This window comes from Conger conger, chromosome 7 (genome assembly GCF_963514075.1).
Source record: "Conger conger chromosome 7, fConCon1.1, whole genome shotgun sequence".
In the NCBI taxonomy this organism is placed as follows: domain Eukaryota; kingdom Metazoa; phylum Chordata; class Actinopteri; order Anguilliformes; family Congridae; genus Conger; species Conger conger.
Genome location: NC_083766.1, coordinates 52,734,636 through 52,760,308, shown reverse-complemented (window position 1 = coordinate 52,760,308; position 25,673 = coordinate 52,734,636). Strand labels below are relative to the sequence as shown.

At 43.1% G+C, this 25,673-nt stretch overlaps 3 protein-coding genes across 3 annotated transcripts; all 3 read right to left on the bottom strand.

Annotated features, from left to right (window-relative positions):
• Window positions 1-3,153: 3,153 nt before the first annotated feature.
• LOC133132306 (syncollin-like) lies at window positions 3,154-3,552 on the bottom strand. Its single transcript, XM_061247648.1, has one exon. It carries the CDS (start codon window positions 3,550-3,552, stop codon window positions 3,154-3,156), a length of 399 nt encoding a protein of 132 aa, XP_061103632.1.
• Window positions 3,553-10,183: 6,631 nt separating this feature from the next.
• On the bottom strand, window positions 10,184-17,866 carry LOC133134085 (sprouty-related, EVH1 domain-containing protein 3-like). Its single transcript, XM_061250498.1, has 6 exons — window positions 17,775-17,866; window positions 15,566-15,728; window positions 15,243-15,411; window positions 14,974-15,035; window positions 14,192-14,359; window positions 10,184-11,122 (listed from the first exon to the last, which is right to left on the bottom strand). The coding sequence occupies exons 1-6, from the start codon at window positions 17,783-17,785 to the stop codon at window positions 10,184-10,186; spliced, it is 1,512 nt and encodes a 503-aa protein (XP_061106482.1). The 5' UTR covers window positions 17,786-17,866.
• A 3,291-nt stretch (window positions 17,867-21,157) lies between these two features.
• Window positions 21,158-25,464, bottom strand: LOC133132926 (26S proteasome non-ATPase regulatory subunit 8-like). Its single transcript, XM_061248752.1, has 7 exons — window positions 25,194-25,464; window positions 24,356-24,428; window positions 24,156-24,258; window positions 23,765-23,930; window positions 22,973-23,073; window positions 22,565-22,676; window positions 21,158-22,192 (listed from the first exon to the last, which is right to left on the bottom strand). Exons 1-7 carry the CDS (start codon window positions 25,302-25,304, stop codon window positions 22,055-22,057), a joined length of 804 nt encoding a protein of 267 aa, XP_061104736.1. The 5' UTR covers window positions 25,305-25,464; the 3' UTR covers window positions 21,158-22,054.
• Between the last annotated feature and the right edge of the window lie 209 nt (window positions 25,465-25,673).

Sequence of the window (25,673 nt, the reverse complement as noted above, 5' to 3'; positions counted from 1 at the left end):
GAGGTATGTCTGTTTGCTGGGCTACAGAAGCAACACATTACAGGCCTGAGAGTGAGGTATGTCTGTTTGCTGGGCTACAGAAGCAACACATTACAGGCCTGAGAGTGAGGTATGTCTGTTTGCTGGGCTACAGAAGCAACACATTACAGGCCTGAGAGTGAGATATGTCTGTTTGCTGGGCTACAGAAGCAACACATTACAGGCCTGAGAGTGAGGTATGTCTGTTTGCTGGGCTACAGAAGCAACACATTACAGGCCTGAGAGTGAGATATGCCTGTTTGCTGGGCTACAGAAGCAACACATTACAGGCCTGAGAGTGAGGTATGTCTGTTTGCTGGGCAACAGTGGCTGACCTCGGCGCAGATAAAGAGCTTATCACCCGTTTTGGCCTTATGACTGCACATATTCTGGCCAAACATTTTAACAAAGCAAACAACATGTTCCAAAGCAACACCTACAGTCATATAGAAGAGGAATTGTTTTCTGAATATATACTGGGAGTAGTATGCAGGAACTTTACCAGAGGTGGAAAGTCCAGGGGTCAGAAAGTTAAAGTCCTGCCATGCATTTCTTAACCAGATGATTTTACTCATTATTTCTACCTCCTGGCTGAAGAATTGTGCTAATTAATAAATCCAGGTGATTGGACTTTCTGAACCTGGATTTTCCACCTCTGTTTTCTACTAATGTCCTAAGGGTTGAATCCAGGATCAGCATTCCCTTATAGGCCTATATTTTGAGGGCATAAACTGATCCAGGATACTTTAATGTCAAATTAATTTAGAAGTGAAACCTGCTGACCTGAATCAAAACTATCCTTAATCCCTGCTGGTTTCTGGATGCACTCCAAAGCAAGAAGGTATGTATTCATTCTTCATTAAATTAATTAATTTGTCAGCACTACACCTTTAAGATGGCTCTCCGTCCCCAGTCTTAGATCTGCACCTTTACCACACAGTAGGCACAGAGAAGCATGGAGGAAGCTGCTTTATCAGACCACAATTGTTGTAGAGTGTGTACAGTGTCAGGCCGGGCAAGCATATGTGTGAGTAAGCATGCTGCAATGTTGACTTGGGTATGTAATGTTGGCTTGTGTATGAGTTTCTCTGTGTAGGTGTGTCACGATATCTTTATGTTCTGGTGCTGTGCTGCGTGTGTAAGTATTGAGATTTCCCAGCCGGCTCCATTCATCCATTTGAAGGCGGAGACGGGTGGCAGTTTGGCGACGGGTGGCGGTTTGGCGAGGCGAGATGGTTGGTAAGGCCGTGTGAAACGTCCAGTCCGTCGTGGCGGCTGTTCAAGGCGAGGGGGTGTGTGAATGTCCGCATCTGTCAGACGCTCTGACCTCACCCGCGCTTACGCAACTGTGTGCTGAACATCTCTGCCCAGCTCCAACCAGGCAGCTGCTCAAACCAGCCAACTGCCAACGGCTGTTCGGGCTGTGAAAGGGTGGGCGCAGTGCAATCCATCGCAGGGCACACACACACACACACACCATTCACACGCACACATACACACACCATTCACACACACACACATACACACACACACACCATTCACACACACACATACACATACACACACCATTCACACACACACACACACACACACACACCATTCACACACACACATACACATACACACACCATTCACACACACACACACACACACACACACACACCATTCACACACACACATACACATACACACAGGACTGTCTTGCTGTGAGGCAACAGTGTGACCCCCTGCATCACCGTGTCACCCTGTAATTAATCAATGATGAAAGGTTCAGAATTATGAAAGCTTCTGATTTTTGTTGCTTTTATTGATAATAATTTGACATTTTAACATTTTCTATATTTATATTATAGAAGTTTATTTAAATATTTAATATTTTTCTGAAGACCTATCTAACTGAATCTTTTTTAAAAGGACTTTCAACATCATTGAATACTGCTGGCCGATATTCTCAATAACTTTTAGATATTTGTATTTTGATATTTTGGCAGTGGCATTTCCTCTATATAGTTATGTATGCAAAACTTTACATTTACTGGTAAGTTGTTATAACTCGTGTTGTTGTGTTACTCTAACCCTAACAAAGCTCACATCATTCAACAGCCTGAGATCTTGTTGAGTTTCTAATTAGTAGAGTCAGGTGTGCCAAATTAGGGTTGAAATGATAACCAAAAGGATGGTAGATCTCCAGAAACAGCGTTGGTTACCATTGTTTAAGTAAGTTTAAAGGTTTAAGTATAACATTTTGAATCCAGGATAAGGTGTCTGTAATAGCAAAACAGCTATGGACAGGACCTGATGTAAGTAGCCTCCCCTCCAGACAGGACCCCAGGTACTGATTTCAAGAAGATGCACAGTATGAATATAGTCTGTCTGTGAACTACGTTGTCTGGTGTATATGCTTGTGGTTAGTATTTACTACAGGTGCAGTGAACTACAGTGATGATGAATGAATGTGCAAATACCTCCATCGTGTGGCCACTAGAGGTATTGCCATGTTCAGTGTACACAATTACAACAGCATCCACTAATTTTGAGGTGAATTATCTCACCAGTTGGCAACCCCTAGGGAGAGTAAGTACCATGTCTGTCTTGTTTTCCCATTTTCAAACAGGATAAACAGATAAAAGGGTGTAAAACATGGTTTCAGCTCTACTTTCTGGTCTTCCAGGAAATTATTAATTCCAATTCAGTCAGTTCAGGAAATTAACTGAAAAGCAGTTATTTTATTTAAAAAGAAATTCTCATTAATATTAGGCAATGGACATTTTCAGTGAATTAACTGAATTTCAGTGAATTCCTTGAACTGACCGAATGGAACTGAACCCAAACATGAACAGTATATATAATATATATCGAAAATGTTTACTTTATTCATGAAAGTAATAGAATATAATGATATCGAAAATATATAGAATTTTCTTTACGCATGAAAACAAACTGAACACCACAATTTAAGGTTAGGCTTTAAAGAAATGTTTATTGGTTGCAGGCATTTAATGTGATTCATATTTCATTGTGCCTTTCTTTCCTGGGACAGCATAGCTTTCCAGTGAGCAGTCACTGTTCTCTTCTTCCTCGCAATCCTCTCTTTCCCGGTCCTATGTTCACCTCGCGCTGTTTTTTTTCCAGCGGCTAGCACTCGCAGAAGTAGCCAGAGATGTCGTTGTCCCAGTCTCCGAACAGACCCTGGTCGACGTCTTTCAGGCGGTACTGGATGCCCGTGCTAAACTTCTTCTTCTTGCCCTGCTTCTTGGTGCGCGACCACACGGTGAGGCTGCACTGCCGGGACACCACCAGGGAGGAGATGCGGTTGTTCCAGACGAACTTGAGTTCGGGGGCGTCGTCGCCCGGGTAGACGTCCAGAGACCTCCCCCCGCAACTCTGTTCGTTGTAATAGTGGCTGGACTCGAACAAGCGGGCGCACAGCTTCGTGTTGTTCGCGTCTTTCAGTAGCTCGGGCTCCGGGCACTGAGCGTTCAGGCCCTCCAGCCACGCGGCCCACAGAAGCAACGCGGCGATCAACCCCCTCATTTTGCGCGGAGACAGCTCCGGCGCCGGGAAACTTCACCTTAAATACTCTATGAACACTTTAAAAAAGTTCCTTTTGATAGTGGTATCTCAGTCTGGGAAATTCAATAGCTACTAAGCAGGTGCAATCAAGGCTACATTTGCCTAGATAAAAATGAAATGTGTTTTTTTTTTTTTTATTCAGTGTGACTGGATACGTTTTTAGTAGACTGAAAATACTATACACTCACTGAGCACAAGTGCATACTATCCGCACGGACAGTCAGAAAGATGGCGAGGGAGGTCAAAGATTGCAGTTTAAGAATTGCTGAGATGAGTTGTGTCTTGGGATCAGCAAGTCTAAATATATATTGCATAAAATATATATAATGGAACCTCCATACCAGCAAATTATTTGGAAGGGTGGCACAAAGACAGCCCTTACTGAGCACAATAAACAAAAGCAAGCATCTTCAATTTGCCAAACGTCATTGGAATTATGACTGGAAGAGAGTGCTTTTCATGGAACAGAATACTGGAACCAAACGCAGACTGAGAAAAAGGAATCAAACAGTAACAGAACAGGCAGAACATGGTGACTGGGCAGGCGAAGGTCAAAACCAGGAAGTCAGTCCAATGGTGCAGGCAGGAACGGGGATGGAGCTTGGAGGAGAAGGATGAGGGACGATGGGCTGGGCAGAGGAGCGGCAGGGAACAGGAGCAGGCTGGCTGACAGGAACAGAAAAGGAGTGGGCAAGTAAAAGGACAGGAAGACGTGAGATAGCAGAGCACGAAGGCAAGACACAAGACCATCTGGCACAGGACAAACACACAGGCAGGTTCAAGTACACAGGTAACGAAACACAATGGGATTTTGGTGTCCAATGAAACACAAGGGAACATATATCAGGTGCGGGCGGCGTGGTAAGGAATAGGGTAAATTCTAAATATGGAATGGAACTAGAAAATACATAGAAACAGATGAACAGGGAAACAAACTACGAAGTAGGGGCACAGGACATAAAACAGAATATGGAAAATCAGGGAAATCAGGAACTAGAGTGTGGGGCATGGGACATGACAGTGCTATGGTCAGATGAGACGAAAATGGAATGTTTTGGCCTACACACCATCGACATCAGCAGCAAAATGGGAAGGCATACAAAGAGAAGCACCTCATACTTACTCAAATATGGAGGTGGGGCATTGCTGTTTTGGAGATGTTTTGCTGCCAGTGGTCCAGGACCACTATTTAAGATCAACAGTACAATGAATTCACTAGGGAATCTTGGCAGAAAATCTGGTTTCCACTGCTAGGAAGCTGAGTCTTATTGAGTTCTAGGTAGATCCAAGCATACATCAAAATCCACTCAGGAATGGTTAAGTAAAAACAACAACCATGTTCTGCAATGGCCATCTCAGTCTTCTAAATGTCTTCTCAAACATTATCACAAATTATAGGAAAAGACTCATGGCTGACATGTTTGCCAGGGGTGTTTGCACCAATAATTAAATCATGGGTTTAATTATTCGGTAAACTATAATTGTGCAACCTATTTTGGGGGCAATTTGTTTTTGGTTGATTCCATCAAATCATTCATAAAGCGCACTAATTTATGCATGTTGGAAAATAACAACACTTTTTGTGCATATTTAACAAGGGTGCCAATAATTATGGAGCCCACTAGGGGAACCCCTATACTTACCTAAAAACACAAATGATATGACTTTTATTGGACATATTTGTGTGGTCAAGTGTGGTCACACTTTACAACATTTGTTAACAACCTACTAACATATTTGTTACATGAATATTTATACCTTAGCAAACCATAGGACAAATTAGTCAACCATTAACAAATACATTAACTTTTTCATTCTAATATCAATTGACTAATGTAGTTGTTAACGTTAATTGATGTACAAATACATTAACTGATCTGTACAGAGGAACTTCTCAGTAGTTAGTTGCCTACATTAGTTCATGCTAATTCATGGAAACTTACTGAAAAGTGTTAACATCATTATGTATGTATCATGTGTCTTTGGAGAAGTGATGTAATTGGTCATAAAATGGCACTACTTCTCAGAACAATAAACATCATTAAGGGTTTCCGCTCTGTACCATGGAATCGTGACGAATTAGGCAGCCCTTTATTGTTTTGGTATTTTTGTGAAGACATTGGCTCATTGAATTCTGGGCTCCTTTTCCCAATCCAGACGGAGCAAACAATATCTGTCTCTTCTGCCCCAAGCAAAACCAGTGTTTGAGTGGTCTGGCAAACAGAACTCTGGATGTACAGTACAGAAATTGCACACATCTCATTTTTATATGTGTGATATACACAAATGCATATTATGCATATACATTAAGGTAGTTATTTGTATTCATTTGTATCTAAATGCATACAAATTCAGGAATAGAAAAAGCGAATAGAACTCATGGTCAATTCTTTCTTTAAAATATAGAGGGGTTTAATTAATGATACAAACCCATGGTAGATAACACCTCAAAGCAGCACGTTGGCACAAAGTCAGAAAAGTAAGACGACACAGAAATGAAAAAACCCTCAAAATTAAGAAAATAAAAATCAATAAATAAGATTAATAAATATCTAGCACATATTGGTAAATAAACAAACAGGTATTACTTAAATAATTACATGTAAATTAACATATAAATACATAAACACTGAAATAGTAAACCATTGCCAGAAAAAAATAATTTTACACAATAGAAATAAATAGATACATAAAGAGATAAATTGTAAATAAATTAAATCAAAAGGCACATTTATTAAGATGTAATGAAGGGGGCGTCAAGCCTGAACTCACTTAGTTGTTCTTTATGTCTATAGTAAGTGTATATCTGCATGGTAGTCTTCTCTTTTGCGTGGTTCTGCATATCTGTTTATATTACGTGTGATGTGTACAATTCATTGTATTGTGAAAGGGGAATGCGTGTTTGTGCATAATGGGGATGTGTGCACGATAAATACACACGTCCACATGTGTCTGTAATTTCTGTGTGTGTGCATGGGTGTATGTCCGTGTGTGTGTGTGTGTGTACAATATGTGTGTTTCTGTGTGTGTGTGCGAGCTGGTGTATGTCCGTGTGTGTGCGTGTACAGTATGTGCGTTTCTGTGTGTGTGTGTGTGTGTGTGTGTATGTGTGCAAGCGGGTGTATGTCCGTGTGTGTGGGTGTCCGTGTGTGTGTGTGGGTGTGTATGTGCGTTTCAGTGTGTTTGTGTGTGTGTGTGTGTGTGTGTGTGTGTTCAAGCGGGTGTGTGTGTGTGTGTGTGCGTGGGCATGTATGTGCGTTTCTGTGTGTGTGTGTGTGTGTGTGTGCGTGGGCATGTATGTGTGTTTCTGTGTGTGTGTGTGTGTGTGCGTGGGCAAGTATGTGCATGTGTGTCTATGTCCATGTGTGTGTGTTTGTGTTTGTGTTTGTGGGCGTGTATGTGCGTTTCAGTGTGTGTGTGTGTCTATGTCCATGTGTGTGTGTATGTGGTTGTGCGTTTCAGTGTGTGTGTGTCTATGTCCATGTGTGTGTGTGTGTATGCGGTTGTGCATTTCTGTGTGTGTGTGTGTCTATGTTCATGTGTGTGCGTTCGTGTGAAAGCGTATGTGCATTTCCGTGTGTGTGTGTGTCCATGTGCGTGTATGTATATGTGCTTTTCCGTGTGTGTGTGCGTGTGTGATTCTGTGTGTGTGTGTCTGTTTGCGTGTTCGCGCTTTGGGGTCCGACAGCGCCTGAGACAGGTTTGGGATGTAGCCCCCATGTCAGGTAAAGTGGACGAGAGCGATGTGAGGTGGAGGAGATGGACAAGAACGGCACGACATATCATCATAACCTCCACATCAGAGATTGTCCCATTGTGACACATACAGTACACTTGAATTTAAAGAGATGCAAAGTCAGCACTGGATTTATTTCCTGGGTCCCTGCGGCAGGCTGAGCGTCGGGGTCCTGCTCTTACCCCTCTCCCCCTCTTTCCAGGTACAGCCTGGATTCAATCTCAAGGCAACGCTCTTTTCCCTTCATTTGGAATACCACTTTTTTTGGATAAAACATAAGTAACTCCCACCTCAACGAAATAGCTTCTCTAACAAATGCTTAAACTCATGACTGACATTTCATCCTCTTGGCCTTCTTTGTAGACTCAGTGTAGCACACAAATGTAAGAATGTTTTTTCACAGGTGTAGCTTATGCATGACCTGCGCATTATGACTTCAGTGGTCACTAAACATAACCAAGAATGCCAAAGCAATGTGATGGGGGAAAAAAAGACATTTTCAAGATTAAGGACAAACTGCAAAGTAGCAAGATTGAATAGCACCTTTAACGTTTTCCCCCCAAGATTAGTGGCACCTTATTTCATTCACCTTTATGCGACCAATGACTGACAGCTATCAACAGACACGGGGGAAGGTGCCAGCGGTTTTCAATATGGATTTGAGACGCAGTATAAAAAAGTGATGTTCTAAGGGACATCTGAACCGCAGCCTCCATTACTGGACTGAAATTCAATCTCCTTCAGTCATTTTTATTGTCAAGGACAAAATAATGTCAATTGTGATATTACCCAGAACAAGGGAAACTGTGGTTAAAATGAGAACTAGTAGACTGTGCCAACTTTGAGAAATGCAGAAATTCATCATCCTCAGAGTCTTCCTTTTTTGTGTGTGAGGGCTCTCTTTAGCTTACCTGGGTCCTAGCAGTAACATGATATTGGCTTACTCAATAGTCATTGTTGCAGTGTCTAATATTCACATTATAATGTCAACTTTCAATAAATGAGGCATTCATCTTTTCGGTTTGATTGGATATGGAGCTTTGGCCATCCATTACCTGGCAAAGCAAGTGTTTTTAAGGTTTTGGTGCCATGTAAACTAGGTAAAACAGGGAATGTTCCAGTTATCTTAAGACCGCCTGGGTTTCTGTAATTTTGCGTGATGGCCTGGTGCCATTTTACCAGCAGATATGAGAATGTTTACGATGACGATACAAACCATTATTAGCATCTTTTGAAAATAGCTGGTCACAAATGAGCTTTCCTCTTCCCTGCACTGTAGGTAGTATTGACAGATCATGCCCCAACACTAATCTTGGCATACTAATGCTAAACTAAATCCGCAGTTTGACCAAAGTGACCAGCTTGGATTTTGAGTGGGGTAAGAAGATTCTGGATCAGTTATTAAGTACACTCACTCATTAGGCTAATAACCTTGCGGTGCTAGGAGCCTGACCGGGCCAACATCCCAATGTGAGATATCTGCCCAAATTCCAGCGATGTGCTTTGCTAGTAAACCAAAAGTCGGCTCCGATGTAATCATATCCTTGTATAAACAGACCTCCAATTGGAGGCAGCAATTCAAAACGACTCAACCGCTGACCCATAACACTGGCAATCAGATTGCAGGACACTATATACTGAAACCATTCCAAATGTTCTTGAGAGCATCTTGGGCTGAGATTAGTTGTTGACGGGAGGAAAAGCCTGGGTTTTCAGCTCTTTAGTGCAAGCTATGAGGGTCATTACCAGCTTTACTGAGGACGACCTTCTAGCTTCTCAGACTGGACTGGCCTAGCTCAGCTCCACTCACTCGTGAAACCAGCTGCATAATCCCAAACTTCTGATTGTTCAGCCAAGCCCCTCCCATTTACTTCCATATTCAACCAAGACCATTTCAAAATCATGGACCTAATTAGGTTTTAGGAACTCTCATTCACCAGTTAAACCAGCATTCTCCGTTGACCTGGAAAACCAGCTCTATCCAACATTGACCACCAGCTATTTTATTTAGCGATACAACAATCTTATCATGGTAACTGCATGATAAAATAATAGCCTCCAATAAAATTCTGTGGAAAATCTTCCTACCCTGTGTCAAATCACTTCACTGATTGGTTCTGCTGCTGTTAAGACATTCACCGTCCTCTCCAGCTCTCTTTTCTGATTGGTCCGAGAGGCTTCAGCTCTGCTTGTCTCACTCTCACTCACTGTTTGTATCTACCAGGCTCAAATATAAACACTGTTGTGCCACATTCTTTGACCCTCACGCTTAGTCATTTTCCCAATCTATGATTTCCCATCTGGAATCTTCCTTGAGGACTTGAGGTACAAAAGTTCAGAGGTAAAGGGGGAGAGTGCATCAAACAAATAAATATAAAAATAAATTTAAACACTGCAAAATAACTGAATCTGAATCACCCACCTCAGGACTGACAAATTAATAAAACATAATAAAGATACCAGCAACAATATTCATAAACATCCTTTGTTTTGTGTTTTTTTTCTTTCTTCCCTTTAAGTCGAAAAACTTTGACACAGTTCCACCGATCCTCACTCCACACCTCTCAGGGGTAGCTCCATCCCAGCCCCCGTCCAGTAAGGGGGCTCGCCGTTCGATTGGTCCAGCAGAACTCTCCACAGACATCCCAGCCAATAGCATCCTTTGCTGTGAGCGGGCTCACTTTGCAGTGGGGCGCGGAGGAGAAAGGCTTCGGAAATAAGGGCCGCGGTCAGTGGAATGTTTCAGGATGAGGTTTAAGGGCACAGGGGCTGCAGTTACGAGCGGAGAACCTGCCGTTAGCCGGGAGGGAGACCCCGCGGCTCGCCCCCCCCGGCTCCCCCACCCCCGGTCCGGGATCACCGGGCGGCCTTGTGCCTGCCCCCGCAGCAGCCACACCTCTCCCCGCAGTGCAGGCAGGCGCAGAGGGGCAGGTAGCAGCACATGCAGGGCACGAACAGCGACAGGGCGAGCAGGGCGGCCCAGCGGGCGCAGCAGAGGGGCCCGAGGTGCCCGCCCTGGGGGTCCTCGCAGGAGCAGGGCTCCCAGAACTCGCCCTCGGGGTCCGAGGCGCAGTGGTACAGCAGGCTCTCGGCGCACCACACGCAGGTCCAGCGCCGCAAGCAGCGAAGCGCGGGGTCCGGGGCGTCGCGGCAGCGGCCCCGCCCGTTCTCGGCCGCGCTGAAGATGGAGCGGCAGTAGACGCAGCGCGAGGAGCGGGGCGACGGGGGCCCGGCGCAGGGGCCCTCGTCCGGGGGGCACACCCCTCCGCTGGTGGTGGAGGGCGAGGCCGAGAGGCCCAGGGTCAGCCCGCAGTCACGCCCGCCCCCTGCCCCTCTCCGCCGGGTCCGTGAGCGGGGTCCCAGGGAGGCGCGCAGGCAGCAGGTGGGAGAGCCCTTGCTGGAGTCGGAGGCCGGGGGGCTGGTGACGGCGTTGGGCGTGGGGGAGGAGGACGAGGAGAGCCTCTGGGAGGACTTGGTGTCCAGGGTGACCGTGCCCTCCCCGGGGCTGGCCTGCTCCTTGCCGAAACGCACCACGCATAGCTCGGTCTTGTCCTGCGCCGACACCCCCACCCCCGCCCCACGCGCCAGCTCCGCCCGCCGGTAATCCTCGTACCCGCGCGCCCCCCACAGGTCCTTGATGTCGCCTTGCTCCAGGAGAGAGAGGGTGGGCGAGAGAGGGGAGAGGGGTGAGGGGGCGGCCGCAGCGGGCGTGGGGGGGGTCAGGGGGGGCGCTGACGAGGTGCTGACCGAGGGCGAGGTCTGGGAGGGCTGCAGCTGCACCGGGCGGATGTGGATCTGAGGAGAGAGAGAGAGAGAGGGAGAGAGAGAGAGGGAGAGACAGGGAGAGAGAGAGGTAGAGGGAGAGAGAGAGGGAGAGAGGGAGAGAGAGAGAAAGAGAGAGAGGGAGAAAGAGGGAGAGAGTGAGAGAGAGGGAGAGGGAGAGAGAGGGAGGGAGAGTGAGAGAAAGAGAGAGAGTGTCAGCCAACCCAGACTTGTGAGAAAGTTGTGGAAAATGTCATTACAAACATATAATGTACACATTACAATAAACATTAATTTGTTCTTTTTTTTTCTTTTTTTATAACCAATTTTAACAATTATTTTAATATTTTAAGCCAGTTGCTTCAATAAAATGTGGGAGGTAGGTGTGTAACACAGCAGCAGCCAATACCTAAGGTGTAAAATCCAGGTTCAGAAAGTAAAAGTCCTCCACAGTATTTTGTTCCAATCACCAGGAATTACCACAATTATTCAGCTAGGAGGTAAAACTAATGAGTGAAATCAGCTGAGATCATGTGTGGATGAAACGTGGCAGGACTTTTACTTTCTGACCCCCGGACTTTCCACCTCTGCTAATTCACCTCCAGGCAACAAACTGTGACATCACACAGCAAACTCTGCTACACCATTAGCATACAGCATAGCACCTAGAAATCATACATACAGATAGCATCACTTGAAATGTTTTTTCTGATGCTAGAGCAATATATCCATGGGAACACATCTATGATCCACTGGAAGTCAAACGATGGTTTGGAGTCTTACTTGGGTTTTCGACAATGGCAAAGGTTAGGTTGTATTAGTTTTTACTGGTTCCAAAATCTGATTCATTTCTTTTGGAACTTATAATTCACATTTGTCACTTGTCTCTTTGACATAAATAGTTTAACTGTGATAATGCTTTACTTAAACCCACCAACAAAAACAGATTTCATAATTTTACATAACACCTTTCAGCATTATGCACATTTGCTAAAAAATATATGGAAGATAACAAGACTATTGTGCTGCAATACATGTCAACATTAAAACATGTCACAACATCATATGTTTATGACATCAGTCACATATTGCAATGTTTGGCAAAATGTTGTCACCTAAAAAGCTTCCATTAAATATGTTATACTATCAGAGTACTTGACAATTTCCGTTTAATATATATATATATATATATATATATATATATATATATATATATATATATAAATGGTATGTAAAAATTGTAGGTATAAATTACTCAGTGAACACTTTATTAGATATTTACTCATCTTACTTTGCAGATTAATTAAGTCTTCTGCTGCTGTAGCCTATCCACTTACTGTGCCCTTCCTGTCAGCTTCGACCAGTCTGGAACTCCTCTGACGTCTCTCATTAACAATGCATTTCTGCCCACAGAACTGCTGCTCAGTGGATGTTTTTCGCACCATTCTCTGCAAACTCTAGAGACTAGTGTGTGTGAAAATCCGAGGAGATCAGCAGTTTCTGAGAAACTCAAACCACCCTTTTTGGCACTAACAATCATTCCACGGTCCACGATCACATTTCTTCCCCATTCGGACATTTGGTCTGAAAAACAGCTGAACCTCTTGACCACATCTGCATTTATTTGCTACCACATGATTGGCTGATTAAATATTTGATTAACAAGCTGGTGTACAGGTATACCTAATAAAGTGATCACTGAGTGTATATAATGTACACATTACAATACAAAATTTTAGTTTTGAGAAGTTCCTTTTTTAACCAATTTTACCAATTATTTTGATATTTTGAACCAGTCATTTCAATAATATGTTGGAGGCTCATTTTCTGGTGACTTTAAATTAGACGATAACACACAAGAACAAATGTCATGGTTATTGCAATAAAACATAATTTTAGTCAAGTTGAATGATAACATTGTTCCAAAAAGCTAAAAATGAGATTAACCGACCTCAGTGTATATTAAATGGCATTTGCAGCAGCTGCTTGTTAACAGGGTAATGTAAACATGGACATACCTAACACCGGCCATTTCATTATTGTATGTTTAATATTGTACTTCCATTTCATTATTGTACGTTCAATATTGTACTTCTATTTTATTATTCTATGTTTAATATTGTACTTCCATTTCATTATCATATGTTTAATATTGTACTTCCATTTAATATTGTATGTTTAATATTGTACTTCCATTTTAATATTGTAGGTTTAATATTGTACTTAGTGCAGGAAATATTCCAGCCATGATAGGCAAAGCTGTTAACACATATGTCACAAACTATGGCTGTAGGACAGCTGAATGTAGATCTTTAGCACAATTCAACACATACATGCACAGCGCCATGCCTCTTTATGACCATTACACTCCATCAGATATAGCAAATAACAGCATGAATCCTACAAAAAATACACACATTACAGCATCATAAAAACTACATACTGTAATGCCTTCATAAGCACTACATAATCATTCAGAAACACCTATGCCACCATACACAAGGTATCATAGGTCCACTGCCATCATACAGTATCATGAGTTTATTGTATGTTACCATGGAATTTAATTCTGATTGGGCATATAAGCCGGTGTCATGACTTTATTGCCACAGGTGCGTTGTTATGCGTGTTGTTTCACTTGTAGTTAAAGTATGCACTTTAAGTGTGACATCTTATACCTATATGAAGCACTGCATGCTTCATTACAGTATAAACCCTTGAAGGTGTAATATCACAAACGTGGTTAGAATGTTCTTAACTGAACATTCCAATTCCAATGCTGAACGATCACTGCTGGTAATTGAAAGCAATGAGTTCTAGAATATAGAACACTGACATAGAATTTAGAGAAAAACAAAATTCCATGAACCCAATGCCTCAAATGGTTCATATATTTTGCAATGGAGTCATTTATTCTATTAAACGTGTCTCAAAGGTGTTACTTCCTTCCGCTGCATATGGAGGTTTTTTACGATGCCGGTTTCAAGTGTTACCCAAACATTATAAAACACCATGTGACCGCACAAATAATTGTCATATCAGTAAACGTTGAGTGCAGTGAGTGTCATACAGAAGTGACGAACAGGGGAGAAGGGGCCTCACCTGTGCAGGAGTCTGTGTGGTGACCGCGTGCTGGGTTCCGTACCCATAATCCTCTGCAGCGGAAGGCAGCGTGAAGCACGGGGACGAGGACTCGCTGGTCACTATGGTGATGGGCTTGGGCAGCATCTCCTTCCTGCTGTTGGAGGACGACTCGCTGCCCGTGTGAGACTGCGGGAGACGGAGAGGAAACGCGTACAGGTGATGTCATCTCCGTCAGACACGGGGCCGTGCGGGCAAACCACAGCAAACGCAGCGAAAAGTTGGACACAAGTCCATGTTGGGTCATGCTAAACACCAGGGGCCTGTTCCATGAAACAGAATTACTGAGTTAGCCGGATAACTGCGCAAAGTGAAACCAGGAACAGCTCGTTTTACAGTTCATGTTCCAGATTTGGGAAGGGTCCGTTTACTCAGTGAAGTTATCCAACACTCTCAGAAATAGAAAAGGGTACAATAAGTGCCTAAAAAGGTACAATTGCAGCATCCGATAGGTACATAAAATCTAGCCAGGAACATATGATTAATTTGTCATTCTTTGCTTGGAAAACGTTGGTATGTAATGCAACCATTTTATAACATTTGTACCCACAGAGACCATGACAGCACTTCATCAGGGTACATTTTGAAAATGTGATCATCGAAGAACAAAAACATACCTCCATTTTCACTTTACTTCTCAGAGTGAACTAACTCAGTTATCCTGCTCTGCCGAGCAGGGCCCTGGTTACGCCGGAAAATCCTTTGAACGCAAATATTATATAAAGTGTGGAGGAAATACCCACAGCTTGGCCGTCATCTTCAGTGTCTCCCTCTTCTGGGGTGGAGGAAGATGGAGAGTCTGATTCTATAAGGGAAGACGGAGACAGAGAGACGGCTTGAGACTCAGAGCTCAGCGAGCCAGGGAGCATGTCAAATTTCACTGACTCTGCCTGTTTGGCCCTCAATGTCGTATCTGCTCTTGTTTAGTGAAACCACATCTTTCTCAAACATTTTTCTTTTCATCTGCCACCTTTTTCGTCATTCCTTTACTCCCCGTGTCGCGGTACCGTACCTCTCTCCAGCCGGTCGATGACGCCGCGGAGCCCTTGCTCGAAGGAGATGGCGTCAGCCGGGCTCTGAAAAGTCAGACCAAATTTTTGGTCCTCCACGCGCCAGTGATGGAAGATGGGGTTGACCTTGTTATAGACCAGCCCTCTCTGCACCAAGCACTCCAGCACCGGCTGCAGACAGAGCGGAGAGTCACTGTGCCGGCCATGGAGGGCAGCGTCTCCAAAAAACACAAGAGTAAGGAGCACAGGTGAGTGCCACAGCTAGGGGCACAGTCTGTCGGCGGAAGACAGGCACGGGCAACGGTAACTCAAGCATTGCACTCACCGCTCGGTCCCGTAGCCTCTCCCCACGAATGCAGTAGTCTCTCCGCCCCCTGTCTTCCGGACTCCGCCCCTTACATATCGCCACGTGACTGAGGCCGCCGCCTCCCAGGGGCAACCACCCGCTGTCATCGCGCGTCATCACCACCGCGCGAACGCGCACTACACTGGTCAAGGAGTGGAGAAGAGTGAGCGCAGACGTTAACTGGCCTGAGGAAACAAGTAGGCCTACTGCCAATTCACACAACTTAAGAGTGACACGGGACCAACAGTGAATCACATGGCACATACATTTGCTAATATGCTTCAAATACGTATAGCATAAAAATGCAGGATATGCGATGGTAAACAAATTAATTAAAATGTCGTTTACATGGGATTGTTGCGTCCGTATATATAATACACATATTTAGCACCACAGTCTGATAATGACAACACAGTTATGTCTGATTTTGTGATTTTAAAATATCACAAAACCTGTAACAATATAGCCTATAGCAACGCAGATAACCAAAAACACAACCGCAGAGGTAAAATCATAAATCATTAATACTTTATTTAGCGTCTTTCTTTATAGCTTAGTTGACTGGCAGGTAAGATGGAGATGGCGAGGGATGTTCTTACGATGTGGTTCGTCTATACTAGGTCTTTACTAATGTATTTCAAAATCAAAACGTATACATACTTTACAGCTTAATTAGCTTAAACCAACCAATAAATAATCACTTGAATCCCTCCTACAAGATTTGCAAGTATTGAGAAAAATATCCTCATATATTGCCTGACTGGCACAATAATTCTGCTTACCTTTACTGCAATCTTACCAGCGAGACACACTTATCAATGGCAGCCAACAGCATTTTTGAATGGGTGGTCACATGATCTATAAGTCGCTTCTCAGCTAATTGTGTCCAAAATAATAATACGCAGGGGTATAATATACATAATTCTAAGCAAACAGCGGTGTGTTATTGACATAGAGGTGTGGCATTAATCGTGTTATGGTGAAAACGCCAAGGCGTTGAAAACCCGTTGTTTACTGATTGATAAACTGGGAGGACAAATATATGTGAATGGCAGAGGAAGGCGAGAGAAATTGGGCCCCCGTAAAATATATTGGTTGGGGGAGAGCGAATAGCTGAATGGAGAGTAGGTACAGGAGAACGAATGAGTGCATTTCTTTGAGAGATATATCAATGAACGCGCCCATTTGCTAGCTGAGGCCCAGTCTATCACTAAGCGCCAGAGGCAGTTCAATAGGCTACAGCCTATGAAATGCACAAATAATTAAAATAAAAAATAATCATGCTATAGAACCGGCGACAGTTACACGCGAAACAGGTATTTTAACAACAGTTTTGAATCAAGAGGATTATCAGTTATGAGAAAATGCTGCAATCTATTTTCCCTCCGCCTATCGCCTATTCTAAAACCCAGACGAACATACACACCCAAGCATCCGTGATCTTGTGAATGAAACAGGGGACTAAATCAAACGGATTCTAAGCATGCATCCCTTTCATCAAGGAAATACACGTTAAAAGGGAAGAACGGAGAGAAAAGAATGGAGAGAGGGAGAAAGAGAGAGGGTGGAAGGGAGAAGAAGAAAGCTGGGGTTTTAGAGAGTACGAGAGATATCAAATTTCATTCATAAAGTTCGGCTTTAAAAATCATAATGGAATCCAAGACGCATTGATAAAAATCACCTTCTTATCGCCTTACTAATGTACAGAGCTGAATGATGTTCTGGATTGGCTGAAAACTCGCCATATTTGATATTTTCAATGTTTAAAAAAAAAATAACAGCTCTAGTCCAATATACACATCATATCGTGACAGGTTATTGGATGTTTCCCAATTATTATTCAGTCAAACATTAACTAACATCCTACTTGTCTTTCATACGGCATTGACGTGCTTGTGTGAGCACACCATGGTAAAATAACAATAAATAATAATAAAGAAATAAATAAATAATAAAATCAGTGCCTGTTCCTGCGAATGACAGCTAAATGATAGGTAAGCTATTTTGAACGTACATTGATGCATGGAATATAGTCTGCATCGATTGAAAATATGGTATTTGTGTCTATGCATACTTGTATGTTGTTGCGTGTCAAACATATACCAGAATACCGAAAGGACTGCCCGAATTGTGTCTTGTTGGTGGTCTGATTAATCTTTTAATTTATTTGAGAGAAAAGCAGACTTACTCGCGCTCCATGGCTTGGTGTCGCCCAACGCTTCGAGCTCGCTGCCCCCGGTATCCTCTGGTTATAGTTCCCTCCTCTGTCAACGCACAGGCATACACGCATATACACACGCACTCTCATACACACGCAAACACACACGCTCTCTCACACACCCTCTTTCTCTCCTTTTTTTCTGCACTCCCACTCAGTATTTTATCTTTTCCCTCTCCATCTTTATGTCCTCTTGGCGTGTCAGGACAGGCTCGAGGTTGTAGCAGCCATTTTCCGCTGGCAGCAGCGGCGGCAGCAACATCCTCCCTCCCTCCCTTTCCCTTCCTCGCCCCCCTTCTCTCTCTCTCTCTCTCTCTCTCTCTCTCTCAACCGGTTCCTCCCAATCCCTTTTCTATCCACTCTGTACCTGGCACGGTCCCCTCTGACTGCTATTAAGCCCGCTTGTCCTGCTTTTGCAAACAGACCAACGCCACAAGTGTCGTGAACATCCACTCTGTTATGATCTACACACACACACACTCTCTCTCTCTCTCTCTCTCTCTCTCTCTCTCTCTCTCACACACACACACACACACACACACACACACACACACACACAATTAGAGGCTGTTTTGTACCCTACATGTAAAAAGGAAGACTAATGTCGGCCTATATGCAAGGACAGGGTTATTGGACTGAAGAAATAGAATGAGCCTTATGAAACACCCTTTTGAACATTGTGGATACATTTTAAGTGGAGGTAAAGATCTGTGAGGGCAGTTAATTGTAACTGTTTTAAAAGGGAATGCAAGGTAAATGTATGCACTCAGCGTAGGAGACCACTGCTTCCCAACCCATGCTATTCCGCCGCGTTGCCGTTTCTCTGAGGTCTGTCGCTAGCAAGAGGTTTTGGAACTGTCCGTAGTGCTGAAGTCCCTGTATCGGCGCCTACATGCTACCATATCTTAGTTGCGAGTTAAATTCTGAGCTGTAAAGGTTCACTTGTTTGAAATACCTCTGAAATGTTGGTTCTACTGGTACAACAAAAGATGATAGATCTAGATTAAAACCGAGAATACCTGTAACAATAAGTTGTTTCTGGGTTCTCCCGAAATTAGACTATTGTCACCATCTTGGACTCAAAAGCCTGTATGTTCACAGAACGAGGTCTGCACAAGAGGCTCATGATAGTCCCTGCAACAGCTTCTAGCCTGTTGATTTCCTGTGTATTGCGTCAATTCAACTTCAGTTCAGTAAATTAATTTAAATTCAAGATTTAAATTCAGGGGATTTTTCAATTAATACTTTCAAAATTAATTTCCTGATTTGACTGCACTAAAACAGTATTTTCAATGAATACGTTCAAAATTAATTTCCTGATTTGACTGCACTAAAACATAATTTACCCCATACCATATAGTATCTCAAAATTAATTTGGCTGTTTCCAGAACTAGACTCTCTTTATGCACTCCAGGTCTGAGGTTACCTAATGCTGGTAGAAAGCATGTGAAATACTGTAAGAACAATGTCTAGACTGGAACATGGAGGGGGGTTTGGCAAGCTTTATTTATTTATTGTTCTCGTCTCATGTATTCAGCCCCCTTCACTTTTTGTGTTGTAGATTTATTTTGAAATAGATAAAATTGCCATTTTTGCTCATCAATCTACACTCGATAACCCATAACGTGAAAAGTAAAAACATGTTTTTAGAAACTTAAACCTCTCATTGACATAAGTATTCAGACCCTTTGTTGTGGCACTCAAATTATGGTCAGGTGCATCCTGTTTGCTTTAATTATCCTTGAGATGTGTCTAGAATGTGATTGAGTCCATCTGTGGCAAATTTCATTGATTGGACATAGTTTAGAAAGGCACACATTGTGTATGTAAGGACCCACAATTCACTCTGCAAAAACTAAGCTGTGAAGTCCAAAGAACTCTCTGTAGACCTGTTATAAAATGGTGGCAAGGCATAGATCAGGGCAAGGATATAATACCATTTATTAAGCATTTAGTGTTTCCAGGGGCACAGTGAATAATTGTGACATGGAAGAAGTTTGGAGCCACCAGGACTCTTCCTAGAGTTCGCCATCCAGCCAAATAGAGTAACCTGGCAAGAAGGACACAACTCTACCAGAGTTTCGGAAGTGAGAACCTGCTGGAAGGATGACCATCTCATCAGTACTCCATAAATCAGGCCTTTATGGTACAGTGGAGTAGACGGAAGCCACTCTTGAGTAAAAGGCATATGACAGCCTGCTTGAAGTTTGTAAAAAAAAATTAGAAAAGGATTTTCTGATCTAATAAGACAACAATTGAACTCTTTGTCAGAACTCCAAGCACTATGATTTGCGAACGCCAGGCACTGCTCATCACCTGGCTAATTCCATCCCTATGGTGAAGCATGGTGATGGCAGCATCATGCTATTGGGGTGCTCCTCAGCGTAAGGGACAGGCTTGTCAGAATTCAGGGAAGGATGAATGCAGCCAAATACCGGTCCTTGAAGAAAACCTGCTCCGGAGTGCATGCAACCTCAGACTGGAACGACGGTTCACCTTTTAACATAATGACACAAAGCGTACAGCCAAGGAAATGCTGGAGTGGCTTCAGGACAAGTCTCTGACTGTTCTTGAGTGGCCCAGCCAAAGCCCAGACTCAAACCTCCAATCTGACAGAGCTTGAGAGGATCTGCCAGGAAGAATGGGATAAACTGCCCAAATCCAAGTGTGTGAAGCTTGTAGAGACTTACCCAAGAAGGCTCGAAGTTGCAATTGTAAAGGGGCTTCTACAAAATACTGACTTAAAGGTACTTATGTAAATTTTTGATTTTTTATACATTTGCAAAAATATCGAAACATGTTTTCACTTTGTCATGATGGGTTATTTAGTGTAGACTGATGGGCAAAAATGGCAATTGCTTCCATTTAAAATTAAATCTACAACTCAGTTAAGTTTGCAAAAAAGTGAAGGGGTCTGAATACTTTCTGAAGCCACTGTAGACTTTAGAATGAACAATGAGCTTTATGGTGAATGCGCATTAGAGTATATTTTATGGAAAGTAAAATCTATTTCTATCGACACATAGCATTCTGGTTGTCCCAGGATGTGGACACAGGATGTGAGGTCATACAGCTGCCTGACATAAGGAACTCATCCGCTCTTCTCCTGCACCCTCCACCGAGTGGGGCAGCCTCTCGCGTAGTGGTTAAGGTACATGACTGGGACCCGCAAGAAGGGAGGTCCCTGCCTGAGTTCTTACGGATGTTTCGGCATTTATTTTCATGAATATTAAACATAGGCCAATATTGCAAATTCCCTGCAGTCATAGCAGCAATCTTTACTGATACAAAATAGTTTTCTGTATCATTAATGTAATGTAATGAATCATATGAAAGCAAAACAACAGATTACTTATTGTACAAGAGGAGAAAAAGGTTTATTTTGTATTATAATACAGTTGTGTGAGACCATCATAGAAATAAACATTTTATTACCCAACCAATGGGATTACAGCCTAGGTAGAAGGTGACAAAATAAAAAAACCCTCGAAACGTACAGCGATTTACCGTTGCTCAGATACAAGGCAAGGGGCAGGAAGAGAGCCATCCTGTGGACAGCGCACTCTTCGGAGGATAACATGGAATTACATACATCATAGTTGGCCGCACAGTATCAAAATTACAATGTGTAGAAATGGCCCTGATGACATCATCTTTCCACTGATCTGCACTGCACCTGCAGCCAATTAAGCGAATTAATTTGGCCAACTCCCTTCTCGTATCAAAATCACATATTGCTTTATTGTGATGGGTCTTGGATCGACGTGTCACAAGTCAACCGGACTTGTTCCTTCCTTAAAGTTGAGCAGACTTTAAACATTCAAACAGTGCCCGTAACTAGCGTCTCCGGGCAGAATAACGGTTTCTTACATGGGACTTTTTTTTATTTTTTTATTTTTTTTGACCACGTGCACAAAACACAAAATGGCGTTGAAAGACCGGTAGATTCAAAAAGCAGACACAGATGTACTCTTGACTGAAGGGGGGGACGCAGCATTTGCGTCGGTCAGCCAGCATCGGTAGAAGTGCGTCTGTGGATGTTCTGCGCCAGGGTCTACACGGCTGTCGGCGAGCTTTCGTTCAAAAGTCCATCTTTGCCCATATAGGAGTTTCTGTGTGTGAGTATACGTGCGTGCGTGCGTGTGCGTGCGTGCATGTGTGTATGTGTGTATGTACGCATGTATGCATGTATGTATGCATGTATATATGTATGTATGCATGTATGCGTGTGCGCGCGTGCGTGCGTGTACTACACAATCATCTCCAGCTGCCGAGCGTATTCGATGACTTGCTGGGCCAGCTCTGTGGAAGGGATGGACACTTCCTCTGTCCGCTGCTGCTGAGGGCTAAAAGAGTAGTAGCCACTGGCACTTTGGGTCCAGCCCCTCTGTGGAATGAGGATGGAGAGACGGGGAGATCAACACCAGCACTCCCGACTGCCAACAAGCCAGCTCAGTGCAACTGGGGCCTGTGTCACCCAACAGGATTACCGAGGTAGCTGGATAACTGCAGAGTAAAATCCGGAGCAATCCCAAATCTGGAACCTGGACTGTAGTAAAGAGAGCCGTTCTACTCCGTGACGTTATCCAGCTAACTGTGTAATCCGGCTTCACGATACTGGGCTTTGGTCAAATAAGACTAACTGGACCTAAAGACCCAGCACCATGAGTAAAACAAACACAGGCTGAACACACACTCCATCAGAAACAGGCAGACAGCACAAGGACGGGCAGGAACAGATGGTAAGCCGATAACTCACTTTCTTGGCGTAGTCTGTCATCTTCTTGGAGGTAGAGAAGAAGAGAATGCGTGTGGCCTCATTGAAGTGGATCTGCTCGTATGCCTTTTCTATGCAGCCTGCTATCTCGTCTCTGTCAACACCAGCATGGAGTTAAAACGGACAGTGCAGCAGACTATTCTTACAGATTCAAGCAAACTGCACAGAGCATTTCAGAGACTTAACCAATCGGGAGCACGCTTCGGAAACAGCAGAAGATGGCTGCCATGCAACATCGGGCCCATTACATCTTTAGGGGCCGGCTTCACACAGATTAAGCCTAGTCCCAGATTAAATTACATTTTGAAAGGAGATTCTACATACAAAACCCTTTTTTTATGTTTTTATTATTTTTTATTATGGAATAAACATGACAATGCTTGCCCTCACCGGATAGTGTCCAGCAGAATGTCTATGAAGAAGGTGTAGCTCTCTGCGGGGATATTTCCTTTGGCAAGAAATACCTTGTTGTAGCTGCCTTCCATCAAGTACTAAAACACAAATGCAAGAAGAGAATTATGATAATTATTTTAGTGATATAAGACACTACCTATAAATTAAGATCCCCCCCGCCCTCAAAAGCAGAGAAATAATCAGCGTGTGACTCGAAAAATATGGCAGATTTTACGTCGTTCTGCTCTAGCTTTGCAGTGGAAGACATCCCACAATTGTGCAGAAAATCAAGCAAGTGTGGGAAAGACATGGACCCAATATTCAATATAACTGAAACTGCCTATAAAATAGACTTTTGAAAACTATGAATAATTTAAAAGCAATTTTACTCGTATTTAAAGCAACGGTCCCCAACATGATCCTGGGAACCCCCCTGTGTATGCTGTTATTATTATTATTTATTTTTTTATGGCACCTTTTATATGGATTTGCAATATCGCACAATAAGCAGTGTGAACATAGGATCTTTATTCTTCATGAGTTTGATTTGCACTTTATTTTACATCGCTCTGGATACGAGCGTCTGCTAAATGACTGTACAATAATGTAATGTAATGATTCCTCTAAACATGAAAAGCTAATTTTTAAAAAATTAACTGCTTCTTAAAATTCTGGGATTACAACTGGTTAGAACCAAAAAATAACAGCATACACAGGGAACCAGTGGTAATTATTAAAAGGCTTGGACCCTTGTGGCCATCCTGTGAGGCAGCTCTGTCCCATGCTCACCTGCTCCAGAGAGACAGGGTGCCGGATGTAGACGTTGGTCTGGATGTCCCGGGCACTCAGCCTCTCCAGCTCTGTGTGGAACTCGGACACGCGGTTCTGAGAGAGCAGGAACAGCAGGTTCAGCCCCAGCAGCTGGTGCATGTAGGCCGACTCCGGCAGTTCATTTCTGACGGGGTGGGAGGGGGGGGGGAAGGCAGACAAATGCAGAAATTAGTAAGATTATCCATGCTTTTTTTATTTTTTTTTATAGACTCATGTGTACAGACAAATTATTATTCAGGCACATGAGCAGTTGAATGACGCTAAATCATGTGTGAGCAAAGAGTCTAAGTAAAACAATATGATAAGATGCTATGAAATGATACTTGGAAAGCAGTATAGAAAAACTCACTTGTAGTCGAAGTAGTAGCACTTCAACTGGGCCATGTATCTCTCGAATGAAGGGATGTCTTTCTTTAGGATACTCCATAGTGCTCCAATCTCCAGCACGTCACCTAAGGCATACATTCTCAGGTTACCATTTTTCCGGAATGGACCGTGAGCCTCGCACAAATAACAAGGTCACCGCAGGTCAAATGAAAACATACTTACGAGCCAAAATAAGCTGCTGTTTGGTGAGCTTGGTCCCCGTTGTTGGCAAGAAATTTAATTCCAGAAGCGAAATCTAGAAGGGATAAATAAGGGGTGGAATATTGAAAGGAAAAAATAAGTTTAGAGCGCGATTTCACGAATATACATGAAACATTGACATCGGTTTGATTTCAAATGGACCGGAAATCGGTCGCTATATCTTTTATTTAAATATAAACTGACATTAGCCTTGCTAGCCGAATGACAACCCACCGGGCTAACCAATTTATGCCAGATAGCTAGCTATCGTAAATCTAAACGCAAGCCAACTTAAAAGACCAGATTCACTAGCCTAGTACATTGCACCAGCTAAAACATCAACGTTCACGCATGTAACGTTACAGCTTGCATTCTCTGTACATTTAGCCAATTAGGCTACTATTATTAATTAACATAGCTAGCAAGCCAACTAGCCATGTGTTTATCTAGCTAGCTACACAAAAATAACTAAGAGTTAACGCTAACCAAAGCAATTCAAGCTATGTTAGCTAGCTAGCGTCGGTGTATCTAGCGGTAGTTAGCTATCGATAGCTATCCAGTGAAGTATAAAATACACCGCAAGATAGTCTGGATATTAGTTATCCAACTAGCTACGTTAGCTAGAATGAGGACGGGAAGTCTGTTAGCGGACCAAGCCAAACTTGCAGCTAACGCTACCGTAACGTGCATTAGCCTAGCTAGCATAAACGTTAACAGTTAGGCTAGTTAGCTAACGTTAGCTTAGACAGCTAGCTAACTGTTAACTAAATTGAAAACAAGGGTTATTCTCTCTTGAGACTGGTGGCGTTATTAACCTTACCTTAAGTTTACTCAGAATATCCCCGCATTTACTCAAATTGGGATTTTTCTTATTCCATTCGCTTTTCAAAGTCTCGTACAGCCCAGCTGTCTCTCTCAATACGGACGCCATGGTGATTCGGCAAAATGTACGACACCGGCCGTCCTATTTACGGCACTTATAGTAAAATGAATAATGCAGTTTATTTTCTGTTCTCAGAGTCTACTGTGCTGCCACCTCCTGGCTGGCTCCACCTTTTTACAGTTCCTGCAGCCAGATCTGAAATGCACCTCCTTCCCTCGATACTTTGTCCATTGATGACTGTTGTGTCCCTTAATGTCAGGTTGCTTTGGTTCAACTGCCACCAATAAAAAGTACTGTAAGGCACTATATAAAATGCAATACAATTATAGCTATGCTTCTTCAAATACAAATAACCAAATTTAGAACTCACTCTCTTGTAATTACACTTTCAAAGCAGATTGCAAATGTGACTTCAGC

What these genes read in the sequence shown, in the direction of transcription:
- LOC133134085 (XM_061250498.1), bottom strand. An exon ending in CATCGACCGGCTGGAGAGAG is followed by an intron (nt 15,036 to 15,242) that starts GTACGGTACCGC and finishes CTTCCCTTATAG; the next exon opens with AATCAGACTCTCCATCTTCC. An exon ending in CCACACAGACTCCTGCACAG is followed by an intron (nt 11,123 to 14,191) that starts GTGAGGCCCCTT and finishes CTCTCTCCTCAG; the next exon opens with ATCCACATCCGCCCGGTGCA.
- LOC133132306 (XM_061247648.1), bottom strand. Translation starts at nt 3,552, where the DNA reads ATGAGGGGGTTGATCGCCGCGTTGCTTCTGTGGGCCGCGTGGCTGGAG.
- LOC133132926 (XM_061248752.1), bottom strand. Translation starts at nt 25,304, where the DNA reads ATGGCGTCCGTATTGAGAGAGACAGCTGGGCTGTACGAGACTTTGAAA. An exon ending in ACAGCAGCTTATTTTGGCTC is followed by an intron (nt 24,259 to 24,355) that starts GTAAGTATGTTT and finishes TGTATGCCTTAG; the next exon opens with GTGACGTGCTGGAGATTGGA. An exon ending in TGCTACTACTTCGACTACAA is followed by an intron (nt 23,931 to 24,155) that starts GTGAGTTTTTCT and finishes CCACCCCGTCAG; the next exon opens with AAATGAACTGCCGGAGTCGG.